The sequence below is a fragment of the Mastacembelus armatus genome, chromosome 8 (assembly GCF_900324485.2).
Source record: "Mastacembelus armatus chromosome 8, fMasArm1.2, whole genome shotgun sequence".
NCBI classification, from domain to species: Eukaryota; Metazoa; Chordata; class Actinopteri; order Synbranchiformes; family Mastacembelidae; genus Mastacembelus; species Mastacembelus armatus.
The window spans coordinates 5,632,360-5,647,513 of record NC_046640.1 but is presented as its reverse complement, the minus strand read 5'-3'; the positions used below and the strand labels follow the sequence as shown (position 1 = coordinate 5,647,513).

The following is a 15,154-nucleotide window of genomic DNA, read 5'->3' as shown; positions in this document are numbered from 1 at the left end:
TACTTTACTTTTGTACTCTAAACCTCTGCTACGTGACACAGCACCAAGTAAGGATGGCAGAGGTGCTGACAGAGTGCTGCCCAAATTGCTGAGTCATGTTGGTAGGAGAATATAACAAACACACTGTGCTCATATGGAAATGGGACATAAATTTTTATTGTTTAGTTAATGGGATAAGTAAATTTGTGACAGGTTATGGTGCTTTTTAGGGGAGAGTGTTAAACTGTATATCTTCTCTCCTTTTGTCCATTGGTCTGTTTTCACAGTGGGATACTCTGTATTTCACAGAGCAACAAAATTCTCATTGTAATTGAGGTAGGATGAAGCTTGCTAATCAGTCAACGTGGTTAGCTCAAGAAAAATTAAAATACAAGACAGAATAAATGGTACAGATCCAGTGTCTTTGTGTTGCTGATGGTAATCACCTGTCCAAATGGGCAGGCCCTTAAACCTGCATGAAACCTGAAACATAAAACAGCTGTGCAAGTGGAAATCTACTGGCTCTGTGTCAGTGTCTGATAAGGGCAAACATGATGGTATTGTACTCTGTTTGGCAAAAAACAGAGAAACAAGGATTCAGGACTGACCACCCTAAAAATCTCCATAAAATGTTCAGTCACATGACCCAAACAGAGACTGACAGCACTGAAGCAAAACTGACGCAGGTAAAAAATGTTCATCTACTCACACAAACAAGTTGTTAGCAGTTATTTGGCTGTTACAATATTGTATCTGAGTGCTTGTCTTGGGTTTGGATAAAAAAAGTTTGGATAACTGTTTCACTATAGCTAGATAAAGTGTACAATGAAAGTACGTAGTCAATGTTTACACTGTTTATATGTGGAAAATGGAAGCCCATAGCTCACATGTGCCCACCCAAATGGCACTATCACACCCATTCTACATTTACATTTTTAGATTTTTTACATTTCAATTTTAGTCCAGATATGATGCAGTTTGATGTTTGTCTCATGAAACATCAAAGGTGCTTCGTCATTACAGGTAAGTAGCTGTCAGCAGGTAAGAAACATTAAACCTCCAGAAATCTGGAGGTAAAATCGCCATTTCATCCATTACTCCCAGAGCAGCCGTTGTCATGTGACACCTGAGCTCAGTGATTGGTGCACGGTGACGTCAGCACTGTCACGAGGGCAGCTGAGGGGTATAAATACACGGAGCGACTCCATTTCACACTAAGGGAGAAACGATCGAGAAGTTCTTGCTTCAACAGTGATTGAACGGAACTTCTTTCTTCGTCCCAGCTACTCTACACTACTAAAATATTCACCGTAAAGCTCTATTTTTGTACCGTTTGCTAAGAAACGCAAAAAAAGCCAGCCGAAATGGAGTCCCAAGTGCGTCAGAACTACCACCGCGAGTGCGAGGCCGCCATCAACCGGATGGTGAACATGGAGCTGTTTGCCTCCTACACCTACACTTCCATGGTGAGGAAAACAACGCGTTGAAGGCTGTTTCTAATGGTGTTTGTGTACACAGTGTACTTCATACACTGATGGCTGTTTTCAGTAGAGCTTGACTTCTGGTTGTTTTTCGCTGAATGGCGGGTTGACACAATAGCTACTGTCTGTTTTCCATCCAGCTACTTCGGTGTATGAAAAATGCTGTGTCATGCTTAGGCGTTTTATTTTGTCTAGGCCAGCTACGAGTTCTTGTTTGACTGTTCTGACTCTTGTTCCCTCACAGGCCTTTTACTTCTCCCGTGATGATGTGGCTCTCCCAGGCTTTGCCCATTTCTTCAAGGAGAACAGTGAAGAGGAGAAGGAGCACGCCCATAAACTCTTGTCCTTCCAAAACAACAGAGGAGGACGCATTGTCCTCCAGGACGTCAAGGTCAGTACAGTTGTGTGTTTAGTACAGAAAAACAAGCGTTAATCGCTATAAATAGCAGAGCTCATTCCTGAACGTTTTATGATGTGGGATGATGAGTAGTTATAGGTATTGTTGTGGAAAGTGATTCAAGTCATTTGTTTACTCTGTGTAGACAAAGATCAGTGTGCTATAACTTAATGTTTCTTCCACAGAAACCAGAGCGTGATGAGTGGGGAAGTGGGCTGGAGGCCATGCAGTGTGCCCTGCAGCTGGAGAAGAAAGTCAACCAGGCTCTGCTGGACCTGCACAAACTGGCCTCCCAGCATGTTGACCCTCATGTAAGTGTGGCTACTGATACCAGACAAACTTGTATATTTAGATTCATTACCATGTGTTAAATGTTATTGTCTTGACCAAACCAGTAATTGTTTTCATCCTGTCCTCAGCTGTGTGACTTCCTGGAGACCCACTACCTGAACGAACAGGTGGAGGCCATCAAGAAGTTGGGTGACCACATCACCAACCTCACCAAAATGGATGCCCAGAACAACAAGCTGGCAGAGTACCTGTTTGACAAGCACACCCTGGAGGGCAAGAGCTAAACACAAAGGCCCAGTGTCAAGCCTAGTGTCTCTATCACACAGGCTTCTGCTTCACTTTATTTTCTGAACATGCTCTTTAATCTGCTTAACCTACCAAGTTTCTTGTATGTTGTGGTGAGTTTGAAATGTCATCTGGAAGGGTAGATGTTATGAGGTTACAGCTTTGTTCATAATTCATGTGAAGCCTCCTTGTGACATTTGCAACAAAGATTGTTTCTGGTCTGTGATTAAACATTTGAAGCTGGATATTGTGTGTCTGCATCTATTACTCGTCTGTGTTTACTGTGTTTACACAATGTGCACAAATTCAACTTAAAACTGACACTTGAGCTCTTCAGATTTAATGACAGCATGTCCGGTAATTATGAACTTGAATGTGTAATGCTATATTACACAGCTGACATTCTATGCAGGGATGGCAATGGCTTTTTTAGTCTGACTTAGTTGGTTTGGTTGCTAACTAAAAATGTCTGAGCATCCATCATCTATACCCTCTTATTCCTTAACCAGGGTCACAGGGATCTGCTGGAGCCTATCCCAGCTCTCTTTGGGTGAAAGGCAGGGGTCCACCCTGGACAGGTCACCAGTCCATCACAGGGCCACATAGAGACAAACAACCTCACACACTCACACTCACTCCTATGGGCAATTTAGAGTCACCAATCAACCTGACATACATGTTTTTGGACTGTGGGAGGAAACCAGAGTATCTGGAGAAAACCCACACAAGCACAGGGAGAACATGCAAACTCCACACAGAAAGGTCCCTGCTGGGTTGTGAACCCAGGACCTTCTTGCTGTGAGGCAACAAGGTAAAAATAAGCTAGTTCTGACTAAACTTCACAAGTAAAATGAAATTCCAGCAACTGTTATTTTCACCATGCTCCTAATATGCATCCTGAGCTGTTGGCTGGGTCACCGTGTTGGTCCAGATTGTATTCTAAATGTATAGAACAATCATTGGATGGGTTTCTATAATTTGAAAGAACATTTGTAAGTCCCACATTGGTGTGTATCTTAGTCTTCTTCTAGCACCACCATGAGGTTCACATTTATGGTTTAAAGTGAAATGTCTCAACCAATATTGCACAAATTGCCACTAGGTTTGGTAGAATTACCTTCACCTGACAATGAAAAGCAAGGTTACAAGATATAAACCTTTGTTTCACAATGGGAAGATTCACAATCACAGCAGTGTTCAACACAAAAGAATAAAAAAACTGACAAGGTATCAAGAAAAAAACTACAGTATGTATGGTCAGTATTTATAGTTGTACATTTTTACAGTCAATAGGTGTGTGTAAGATCAGCTGGGTGATCTACTGGGAGCACTGCTGGTTGTACAGTCTGACAGCAGCAGGAAAGATAAATGCATGATTGTGTAATGATGAATCTTGACCATGAATAAAAAAACTGGAAGTGACCTTCAGCATCTTACAAAGTAGAATTTGCTTTCTAGGACAAAGACAGTTTTGACAAATTTAAAGTTCTCTCCACACAAAAGTATATTTTCTTGATGTTTTACTTAACTTTTTTTATGGAAAAACATACAACACATTTATTATTGCTTAAGGCAGAACCGGTTATGGTTGCTGGAAACTTTCTGTCTTAGACTTACTGTGTTTAAATTCCTGTTCCTGTGAGTTCCCATCTACCCATTCTCTATACCACTTAATCCAGTAAGAGTCATGGAGCTGAAGCCAATCCCAGCTGACACTGGACAAGAGGCAGGGTACGCCCTGATTACCAGTCTATCACAGAGCTGACTCATAGAGAGAGCCAACCACTGACATTCACACTTTAAATTTCAAGTCACAAATTAGCGTAAGTTCAAACTGCATGTCTACACTGAGGAACCCAGGTACCTGGAGGAAAACCTTTGCAGACAGAAAGGACACGTGCAACTGCCAAACAGAAAGACTGCAGGTTGAAATGGGATTTGAACTCTGAACCTTCTTGCTGTGAGGCAACAGTGCTAATTGGTTTCTCTAGTGCCCCATTGGTTTATTTACAGTATTTATGCCAGTCACTTTCCTCATTTTCAGATCATGTATGTTGTTTACCCTTTTGTCTGACTCCATCTTTGATTGCTGCTTCCTTTTGCACATTCTTTTGTATTGAAATTTGTTTCCCACTCTGTTATGTGGGTAGTTGACTTTGTTACTTGTGGTTTGTAATGTCCCTTTAGATTACAATTTGTTCCATACTTAGTTTGGGCAGTTTTTTTGCAGTTGTACTTTAGTGTTAGAACCATTCTTTAAATTAGTTTTGTTCCCGTGCACAGTGGTGCACATGATTGCCTTTATTTTACTTGACTTGTTTCGTGTCTGCATTTACATCCACTAGTCTAGCTCCTTAAAAACAGTATGATCTGATCAAACATGGACCCAGCAGACAGCGCATTTGCTTGGGAAGATTTCATCCAGCCAGAGTCAGCTGGAGCCTATCCCAGCTCTCTTTGGGTGAAAGGCAGGGGTCCACCCTGGACAGGTCACCAGTCCATCACAGGGCCACATAGAGACAGACAACCTCACACACTCACACTCACTCCTATGGGCAATTTAGAGTCACCAATCAACCTGACATACATGTTTTTGGACTGTGGGAGGAAACCAGAGTACCTGGAGAAAACCCACACAAGCACAGGGAGAACATGCAAGTGTTACGCCCCTGTAAACAGGGGAGAAAGAACCACGAGAGTCATATGTAGCATTTTCCTCTTGCAGTGGTTTATTGCCATGCGGGAACGGCATGATTTTTCTCGAAGTGGGCCGAGCCCTGACCAATCTATCCCAGAGCAGAATACAGACTAAGGCTTAGCAAAGGATTACCAACATACAAGATTATCTTTCCCTTGAATGAAACGAACAAATATTAATACAATATAAAATATAACAAAGAGTTTTACAGTTCTTAAAGTATTTAACATGTTTTAACCCACTTTTAACTGCATATCGAATGTTTTAGAGGCTTGCATGAATTAATATTTATTGCATTTTTTTAACCCATTTCCCTTTTATGAAATCATACTGACTAAATCATGTTAAGGAGTCATGTAATGCTATTTTAGCCTATCACACAAATTCCACACAGAAAGGCCAGGTTATGAACCCAGGACCTTCTTGCTGTGAGGCAACAGTGCTAGCCACTCAGCCACCATGCTGCCCCCAAATAACTGGTCATGATTTAATATATTTTACCCAAAGTGTGTCTCTTCCCGTGCTTGTGTGGGTTTTCTCCAGGTACTCTGGTTTCCTCCCACAGTCCAAAAACATGTATGTCAGGTTGATTGGTGACTCTCAATTGCCCATAGGAGTGAGTGTGAGGTTGTTTGTCTCTATGTGTAAAATATATGTAAGTATATTTTTACAATCCAAGACTGATAAACCAAGGAGCCATCTAAATGAGATTTACACTTCTGCAATGGACTGATGACCTGTCCAGGGTGTACCCCTGCCTTCCACCCGAAAGAGAGGCTCCAGCAGATCTGCAGATCCCCGTGACCCTGGTTAAGGAATAAGCAGGTATAGAAAATGGATATGCATGTCTATCTCTGTGTCAGCATTGGATAGACTTGTGATCTACCCAAGGTGTATCCCGGCTCTTTCCCCCTTCCAACCTTTATGGTATCAGCAATATAAATACTGGATGGTTCCGTCCAGCAGAGCCATGAGGTAAACTTCAGTCAGACATTTGTTTGGTCACAAGACTCCACCCTCACACTGCTATTTGAAAAAAAAAAAAAAAAAAAAACAGGAAGTATGGCACTGACACTGTGAAGTGCTGTGTCATTGTTGTGACTCAGCACTTCACAGTGTCAGTGCCATACTTCCTGTTTTTTTTTTTTTTTACTGTGAAGTGCTGAGTCACAACAATGACACAGCACAATCCTTAGATGAACCCAGTACTGCTTTTGTACTCTAAACCTGTCCTAAATGACATAGCACCTAATGATAAGGGTGGAGGTGCTATCTAAATTGCTGAGTCATGTTGGTAGGAGAATATAACATAAACACACTGTGCTTTAAGGGCATGTGCTCATATGGAAGTGGGACATAAATTTTTATTGTTTAGTTAATGGGATAAGTAAATTTGTGACAGGTTATGGTGCTTTTTAGGGAAGAGTGTTAAACAGCAGATCTTCTCTCCTTTTGTCCATTGGTCTGTTTTCACAGTGGGATACTCTGTATTTCACAGAGCAACAAAATTCTCATTGTAATTGAGGTAGGATGAAGCTTGCTAATCAGTCGATGTGGTTAGCTCAAGAAAAATTAAAATACAAGACAGAATAAATGGTACAGATCCAGTGTCTTTGTGTTGCTGATGGTAATCACCTGTCCAAATGGGCAGGCCCTTAAACCTGCATGAAACCTGAAACATAAAACAGCTGTGCAAATGGAAATCTACTGGCTCTGTGTCAGTGTCTGATAAGGGCAAACATGATGGTATTGTACTCTGTTTGGCAAAAAACAGAAAAACAAGGATTCAGGACTGACCACCCTAAAAATCTCCATAAAATGTTCAGTCACATGACCCAAACAGAGACTGACAGCACTAAAGAAAAACTGACGCAGGTAAAAAATGTTCATCTACTCACACAAACAAGTTGTTAGCAGTTATTTGGCTGTTACAATATTGTATCTGAGTGCTTGTCTTGGGTTTGGATAAAAAAAGTTTGGATAACTGTTTCACTATAGCTAGATAAAGTGTACAATGAAAGTATGTAGTCAATGTTTACACTGTTTATATGTGGAAAATGGAAGCCCATAGCTCACATGTGCCCACCCAAATGGCACTATCACACCCATTCTACATTTACATTTTTAGATTTTTTACATTTCAATTTTAGTCCAGATATGATGCAGTTTGATGTTTGTCTCATGAAACATCAAAGGTGCTTCGTCATTACAGGTAAGTAGCTGTCAGCAGGTAAGAAACATTAAACCTCCAGAAATCTGGAGGTAAAATCGCCATTTCATCCATTACTCCCAGAGCAGCCGTTGTCATGTGACACCTGAGCTCAGTGATTGGTGCACGGTGACGTCAGCACTGTCACGAGGGCAGCTGAGGGGTATAAATACACGGATCGACTCCATTTCACACTAAGGGAGAAACGATCGAGAAGTTCTTGCTTCAACAGTGATTGAACGGAACTTCTTTCTTCGTCCCAGCTACTCTACACTACTAAAATATTCACTGTAAAGCTCTATTTTTGTACCGTTTGCTAAGAAACGCAAAAAAAGCCAGCCGAAATGGAGTCCCAAGTGCGTCAGAACTACCACCGCGAGTGCGAGGCCGCCATCAACCGGATGGTGAACATGGAGCTGTTTGCCTCCTACACCTACACTTCCATGGTGAGGAAAACAACGCGTTGAAGGCTGTTTCTAATGGTGTTTGTGTACACAGTGTACTTCATACACTGATGGCTGTTTTCAGTAGAGCTTGAGTTCTGGTTGTTTTTCGCTGAATGGCAGGTTGACACAATAGCTACTGTCTGTTTTCCATCCAGCTACTTCGGTGTATGAAAAATGCTGTGTCATGCTTAGGCGTTTTATTTTGTCTAGGCCAGCTACGAGTTCTTGTTTGACTGTTCTGACTCTTGTTCCCTCACAGGCCTTTTACTTCTCCCGTGATGATGTGGCTCTCCCAGGCTTTGCCCATTTCTTCAAGGAGAACAGTGAAGAGGAGAAGGAGCACGCCCATAAACTCTTGTCCTTCCAAAACAACAGAGGAGGACGCATTGTCCTCCAGGACGTCAAGGTCAGTACAGTTGTGTGTTTAGTACAGAAAAACAAGCGTTAATCGTTATAAATAGCAGAGCTCATTCCTGAACGTTTTATGATGTGGGATGATGAGTAGCAATAGGTATTGTTGTGGAAAGTGATTCAAGTCATTTGTTTACTCTGTGTAGACAAAGATCAGTGTGCTATAACTTAATGTTTCTTCCACAGAAACCAGAGCGTGATGAGTGGGGAAGTGGGCTGGAGGCCATGCAGTGTGCCCTGCAGCTGGAGAAGAAAGTCAACCAGGCTCTGCTGGACCTGCACAAACTGGCCTCTGAGCATGTTGACCCTCATGTAAGTGTGGCTACTGATACCAGACAAACTTGTATATTTAGATTCATTACCATGTGTTAAATGTTATTGTCTTGACCAAACCAGTAATTGTTTTCATCCTGTCCTCAGCTGTGTGACTTCCTGGAGACCCACTACCTGAACGAACAGGTGGAGGCCATCAAGAAGTTGGGTGACCACATCACCAACCTCACCAAAATGGATGCCCAGAACAACAAGCTGGCAGAGTACCTGTTTGACAAGCACACCCTGGAGGGCAAGAGCTAAACACAAAGGCCCAGTGTCAAGCCTAGTGTCTCTATCACACAGGCTTCTGCTTCAATTGTTTTTGAGCATAATCTTTAATCTGCCTGACCCACAAAGTTTCTTGTATGTTTTGGCTGTGAAATGTCATCTTGAATGATATTGTTACAGCTTTATTCAATTTGTGAAGCCTTATGACATTTTCAATGTGTCAGTTTCTGATCTGTCACTGAATAAACATTTTGAGCTGGATATTGTCTGCATCTATTACCTGTCCATGTTGACTTGCATGCTGTCAGTGTGTTTACACTGAGCATGAATCTGACCAGAAAATTTGCATTTCTAACTTTGGTTTTAACAAAATGTTGTGCATAAATGACAATGAATTTTCAAAATAAGCTCCATCAGATCTAACAAGGCCACATAGTGCAGTGGAAGGGAGCTTGTCTAGAATTTGTGCCAGTTCAGAGTAGATGGGGGGGGGGGAAATGAGTCTAAATAGTACACTTTATTTCAGCATGGTATCATATAGTTTAAATTACTATGGAAGTATTGCTCAGCTGCTAGCAGTCTGTTTAGAAACAGTTTTTCAAGGTTAACAAAGCCAAGATAGGGTGGGATTACATCAGACTGCACATTTGTTACTATAACAGTTCAATTTGCACATCTGTTACAGTTTATCATTACCATATGTTCTCAAATTGGTAGTTACTGTTTTTATCACTTGTTTATTCAACTTGCACATCAGGTACTTTGCACATAAGCCAGTATTGCACAGTTACCTTGCACTACAATTGTGCATAGCCTATATTTCTTTTATATATATATATATATACAATGTGCTTTCCTTATATATATCTATATTATGACAATAAACCCTGTGAATCTTGAATCTATGGACTGATGCTTTAGATAAAATCTGAAAACAAATTGAAGGTGGGTTATTGTTTTATACTGACCTGGTAGTTCAAATGTACTTATCTGGAAAAGTTAAAAAACAGCTCCATGCCTTAAATTGGAAATTACAGTTTTATCCGATCATTCCAAAGCTCTTCAGTACAATGAGACAGACATTTTGACCTTAAAACACAGGTGTCACTAAGTAAGTATGTGTCATTGTAAGGATTACTTTATATGTTACACACGTCACAGATGGAGACAATCAATAGTGTGGAAGTGTTTTTTCCTTCCTTATTGCTCACCTGTAGACATACATGGATACAGCATTGATGAGTGATGGCTTTCACTGAACTGCTTCCCACTTAAGACTGAACTGATTTAGTTTTGCTATAAGAGCCTTGTTGTCAGTCCTCTCAGCGCCTTTACTGCCATCAAGTGGTGTAACATATGTATTATACTATGATTTACATTAATTCTACAGGTGACTTATTCCCTGTATAAATGGCACAATGCATAACACAACAGTAACGACCATAAATTCAACCAAATAGCAATGGAACAAACAAAACAAGAGTTGTAGGGGGGTACCTTTTATGTATTACACACAGTGAAAAAATTGAATGATTCATTTGGGAGCAAGTTGCAGTTTACTAGGGTTTATCCACAAAGAAAAGCACAATATTAAGTACAGAATTACTGAAACTGAATTTAAAAACATGCACACACATACACACACACACACACACACACACACACACACACACACACACACTCAACATGAAGTTACAACCAAAATCTGACAAAGCCCAACTTTCTGTCAAGCTGTGCTGCAGATGAACATTTGTGTCTTTTGTATCTAAAGGTTTCCAGTACCTTTGGCAAAGTTTAACTTGAATGTCTCACCTTTACAGTATAAAGTCATGAGAAATGTGCTAAAAGAAACATATAGTTTACATGCTTGATACTGAAACATGTAAAGGTTTACAGAAGATTGACACACTTTGACACTTTTTTAACATGGTCAAATTATTAGTTCCTTCATTCACTGTCTAAATCCTCTTTTTTATTCTCCAAAACTGGTTCCATCCGGCAGAGCCCTGACGTGAACCTTAATCAGATGATTCCTTTGTCACAGGACTCCTCCCTCGCGGTGCCACACTGACGAAAACACAGCAAAAAAAAAGGGAAGTATGGTGTTGAAACTGTGAAATGCTGACTCACAACAAGGACCAAGCACAATCTTCACTTGAACCTCATGCTACTTTTGTACTATACCTGTGCTATGTGACACAGCACTAAATAACGATAGCAGAGGTACTGACAGGGTGTTGCCTAAATTGCTGACTCATGGAGACCATGACATATGAACTGGGTATAGCGCACACGTTGTGCTTTAATGCCAAGTGCTCATAGTGCTAAAGTGTCAAATTCAGTTTTGTTGTTCTTTGGTTCATTGGATAAGTAAATGTTCTTACAAGACTGAGGAGCAGAGTATTTGCTGACAGTGTATCTTTGGTCTGTCCAATCTGACATTATTCTATGCTGTGTAAGTATTTTGAACAGCAGCCTTGAGGTATAGACTTTGTGGTCATCTGTTTTTTTTTAGAGTTGGTCTACAGTGACAACAGTTTTTAACAAGTTTCCATGATAGTTCAAAGCTTTTAAATGAGAGTGACGTAAGTTAATGGAACATTGTCTTCCAAGAAAGTGCAGACACACCTGCTTCTAAAGATGAACATCATGTGTTCCTAGAACAAAACCTTCTGGAAAATGACAGCGTAAAGTATATGCGTAACACAAGATGGGGTGATAAGAGCGGTTAAGGTGTTGCTCTACATACATCTACAAATCTACATAAATGATTTAAAGTACAAGTAGTTTTTAAAAATAAAGGCAGGTTTACGGTGATATGGAAGTTTTCACTTCTTTATTTACTTTGTAATTTGGTCATGCAATTTGAAAATACTTTCTGCAACTGACAATTTAATATGCAAATTGCTGTGGGTTTTTGGTCTTTTTATTCAAGTGTACCAGTGAAACAGTACATTGGTGTCAAATTGCAAATGGAAATGCAAACTGTCAGTCCTCTCATGAAGGTGGGTCCCCATCTACATCTGCTATGACCCACTCATACTCTGCCTCGAATTGGCTGATGGTAAATTTAACCATAACAATAATATTTAAAATATTTTAAATAATTCAAACTCAAATGAGTATTGAATTGCCACCTTACATAATGAATTCTCAATTGTGGAATGCATCCTCAAATTATACACCGAATAACCAATTGCAAAATGAACTCCATATTAAAAAAAGAAACAAAGAAATGTCCATATGTTCAAGTTCAGGTTTAATGACTTTTCTTTATATGTACATAGAGGGAGACGAAATGTAGTTATTCATAGATCCTACTGCAACACAGAACAGACACAAGGATCAGTTAAAAATCCAGCAAATAGGTGCCATAGGTAAAATAACTGTGTGCTAAAACTTAAAATTGTAAACTTTCTACAAATAACACTCAGTCTTAAGGGTGAGAGTGAGCACTCTGCTATTAACAGCAACAATTTCATTAGTTCTTTGGATAAACTGAAGTCATAGGCCTACTACAGTTTCAGTGCCATGAACCCCGTCCTGATCAATTCTATAAATAATTCATAAAGTAAAGTCATTTAAAATACAGACTACAAAGATGAATGTAGAAGTACATTAGTAAGCTTCAAGCTCTGGATGCAATGCTAACTAGTACTAATGAGACAGCAAGGCTGCAACTACTTGAAAATCTGTGGAAATGTTTTAAACTGAGATGATTAATCGGTGAGAGATTTTTGGAGTTCATAGGCAGGGATTGCACAGTACCATCAGCCATCTTTGGACAACATAGCAACATTTTTAGTACAGTTTTATCACTAAAGGTTATACTAAGAAAATTTGCACATTAAAAAAGAAAGCTCTTTAAAATGCTAACATGACTACAAAAAATCGATTCATATAGACAAATATTAGTTATTACATATTTTGCTGTTACAATGTTTCTCATAGGCAGGTAAGTAATGTGTTAATGTGTTTTGAGATAAGGGACAGTTGACTAAGATAGATTTTTAATTATTAAATTGAGGTAGCTTAAAGACAATAGCAAATATAAAAGATGTATGAAATCTTTACATTTTGTTTTGGGGTATTTGTTTTGTTTAAGAACTTCTTTTTCTACCGTCTTTTACTGCTTTTAAGTCACTTGCGCAGGATACATGCAAAGTAAAAAGCAAATGGGAACTATTACACCATTAAACATGTTCCACATTTAATGTTATTTATGATGCAGTTTAATGTCTCTTGAAATATCAAAGGTGCTTCGTCATTACAGGTAAGTAGCTGTCAGCAGGTAAGAAACATTAAACCTCCAGAAATCTGGAGGTAAAATCGCCATTTCATCCATTACTCCCAGAGCAGCCGTTGTCATGTGACACCTGAGCTCAGTGATTGGTGCACGGTGACGTCAGAGCCGTCGCTATGGCTACCGCGGAGTATAAATACACGGAGCTCCTCAGTTTACGTTTCACACTAGGGGAGAAACGATCGAGGAGTTCTTGCTTCAACAGTGATTGAACGGAACTTCTTTCTTCGTCCCAGCTACTCTACACTACTAAGATATTCACCGTAAAGCTCTATTTTTGTACCGTTTGCTAAGAAACGCAAAAAAAGCCAGCCGAAATGGAGTCCCAAGTGCGTCAGAACTACCACCGCGAGTGCGAGGCCGCCATCAATCGGATGGTGAACATGGAGCTGTTTGCCTCCTACACCTACACTTCCATGGTGAGGAAAACAACGCGTTGAAGGCTGTTTCTAATGGTGTGTCTTACAGAACGGTGTTCAAACCAATGCGCCAATAAGGCTTACTGTGGCGCTTGAGTTTCTCCTTTTCTGCTTTCACAATATAGAAAATGCTGTGTCATGATTAGCTCTTCTGTTTTTGTCCCCCGCCCACAGACCATCTAGACTTTCCGGTCGTGACTCACAGGCTTGACTGCATGATTACTGTTTGTCTTAATGTATTTTTGTGAAATTACCATGGGTGACATTTTCCAATAACAGTTCTTATTACTCTTGTTCCCTCACAGGCCTTTTACTTCTCCCGTGATGATGTGGCTCTCCCAGGCTTTGCCCATTTCTTCAAGGAGAACAGTGAAGAGGAGAAGGAGCACGCCCATAAACTCTTGTCCTTCCAAAACAACAGAGGAGGACGCATTGTCCTCCAGGATGTCAAGGTCAGTACAGACTGGAGAACTGGGCCTGTTATGATGCCTAGTGTAGAAAAACAAGGATGAATGTGGGGTGATGACACTTGTTCACTCCCATTTTCCTGTTTTGTTCACATCTGCCTAATTTGCAGGCATAAGAGACATATTTATAATTCTCATTAATATAAATAGCAGTGCAATTTGTTTTGAGATAGGATGAGTAGTTATAGGTATTGGTGTGGAGACTGATTCAGATCATTTGAAAGATCAGTGTAACTGTATTCAGTGTGCTATAACTTCTGGTTTCTTCCACAGAAACCAGAGCGTGATGAGTGGGGAAGTGGGCTGGAGGCCATGCAGTGTGCCCTGCAGCTGGAGAAGAAAGTCAACCAGGCTCTGCTGGACCTGCACAAACTGGCCTCTGAGCATGTTGACCCTCATGTAAGTTGAAGTGTGGCTACTGATACCAGACAAACTTGTATATTTAGATTCATTACTATGTGATAAATGTTATTGTCTTGACCAAACCAGTAATTGTTTTCATCCTGTCCTCAGCTGTGTGACTTCCTGGAGACCCACTACCTGAACGAACAGGTGGAGGCCATCAAGAAGTTGGGTGACCACATCACCAACCTCACCAAAATGGATGCCCAGAACAACAAGCTGGCAGAGTACCTGTTTGACAAGCACACCCTGGAGGGCAAGAGCTAAACACAAAGGCCCAGTGTCAAGCCTAGTGTCTCTATCACACAGGCTTCTGCTTCACTTTATTTTCTGAACATGCTCTTTAATCTGCTTAACCTACCAAGTTTCTTGTATGTTGTGGTGAGTTTGAAATGTCATCTGGAAGGGTAGATGTTATGAGGTTACAGCTTTGTTCTTGAATGTTGAGTCAAGACATTTTAAGGTTGTCTAACAGAATGTTTCAATGCAAATAAACATTTTGAGCTGGATTTTGGTGTCTGTATCATCTGTCCAAAGTTACCCTGATGCTGTTGGTGGCATAAAAGCCAAATAAGCTTTTTAAATGTGTGAATTTGACAATTCTTGACTGCATATAAACAGGACAAAAATATCCAAGAATTTAAGGATGACAAATGATAGTCCAGTTTACTGTTTGCCTACTACAAAGGTAAACCTACTGGTCAATTTCACGTGCATCAGAGGCCTGTTTGTTGTACATGGATTAATGGGTTAGCTGCTCATTTTGGTGTGATATTGGCTCTGTCGGTTCTTCCAAAGTCAAGATGAGACTGTTATCCTGGCA

The 15,154-nt window shown here is 40.3% G+C and overlaps 3 protein-coding genes across 4 annotated transcripts; all 3 read left to right on the top strand.

Annotated features, from left to right (window-relative positions):
• Positions 1-1,173: 1,173 nt before the first annotated feature.
• Positions 1,174-2,678, top strand: LOC113140443 (ferritin, middle subunit-like). Its single transcript, XM_026324240.1, has 4 exons — positions 1,174-1,445; positions 1,705-1,851; positions 2,043-2,168; positions 2,277-2,678. The coding sequence occupies exons 1-4, from the start codon at positions 1,344-1,346 to the stop codon at positions 2,430-2,432; spliced, it is 531 nt and encodes a 176-aa protein (XP_026180025.1). The 5' UTR covers positions 1,174-1,343; the 3' UTR covers positions 2,433-2,678.
• A 4,856-nt stretch (positions 2,679-7,534) lies between these two features.
• LOC113140444 (ferritin, middle subunit) lies at positions 7,535-8,885 on the top strand. Its single transcript, XM_026324241.2, has 4 exons — positions 7,535-7,786; positions 8,046-8,192; positions 8,384-8,509; positions 8,618-8,885. The coding sequence occupies exons 1-4, from the start codon at positions 7,685-7,687 to the stop codon at positions 8,771-8,773; spliced, it is 531 nt and encodes a 176-aa protein (XP_026180026.1). The 5' UTR covers positions 7,535-7,684; the 3' UTR covers positions 8,774-8,885.
• Positions 8,886-13,197: 4,312 nt separating this feature from the next.
• Positions 13,198-14,840, top strand: LOC113140445 (ferritin, middle subunit). 2 transcript variants are annotated; one of them, XM_026324242.2, is made up of 4 exons: positions 13,198-13,462; positions 13,768-13,914; positions 14,203-14,328; positions 14,443-14,840. In XM_026324242.2, exons 1-4 carry the CDS (start codon positions 13,361-13,363, stop codon positions 14,596-14,598), a joined length of 531 nt encoding a protein of 176 aa, XP_026180027.1. In that variant the 5' UTR covers positions 13,198-13,360; the 3' UTR covers positions 14,599-14,840. The 2 variants fall into 2 exon arrangements, with proteins under 2 accessions (XP_026180027.1, XP_026180028.1); XM_026324243.1 differs by lacking the exon at positions 13,198-13,462 and adding an exon at positions 13,481-13,498.
• Positions 14,841-15,154: the final 314 nt, after the last annotated feature.

Coding starts and splice junctions, on each gene's coding strand:
- LOC113140445 (XM_026324242.2), top strand. CDS start 13,361: ATGGAGTCCCAAGTGCGTCAGAACTACCACCGCGAGTGCGAGGCCGCC. Junction 13,463..13,767: donor CCTACACCTACACTTCCATG/GTGAGGAAAACA, acceptor GTTCCCTCACAG/GCCTTTTACTTCTCCCGTGA. Junction 13,915..14,202: donor TTGTCCTCCAGGATGTCAAG/GTCAGTACAGAC, acceptor TTTCTTCCACAG/AAACCAGAGCGTGATGAGTG.
- LOC113140443 (XM_026324240.1), top strand. CDS start 1,344: ATGGAGTCCCAAGTGCGTCAGAACTACCACCGCGAGTGCGAGGCCGCC. Junction 1,446..1,704: donor CCTACACCTACACTTCCATG/GTGAGGAAAACA, acceptor GTTCCCTCACAG/GCCTTTTACTTCTCCCGTGA. Junction 1,852..2,042: donor TTGTCCTCCAGGACGTCAAG/GTCAGTACAGTT, acceptor TTTCTTCCACAG/AAACCAGAGCGTGATGAGTG.
- LOC113140444 (XM_026324241.2), top strand. CDS start 7,685: ATGGAGTCCCAAGTGCGTCAGAACTACCACCGCGAGTGCGAGGCCGCC. Junction 8,193..8,383: donor TTGTCCTCCAGGACGTCAAG/GTCAGTACAGTT, acceptor TTTCTTCCACAG/AAACCAGAGCGTGATGAGTG. Junction 8,510..8,617: donor CTGAGCATGTTGACCCTCAT/GTAAGTGTGGCT, acceptor TCCTGTCCTCAG/CTGTGTGACTTCCTGGAGAC.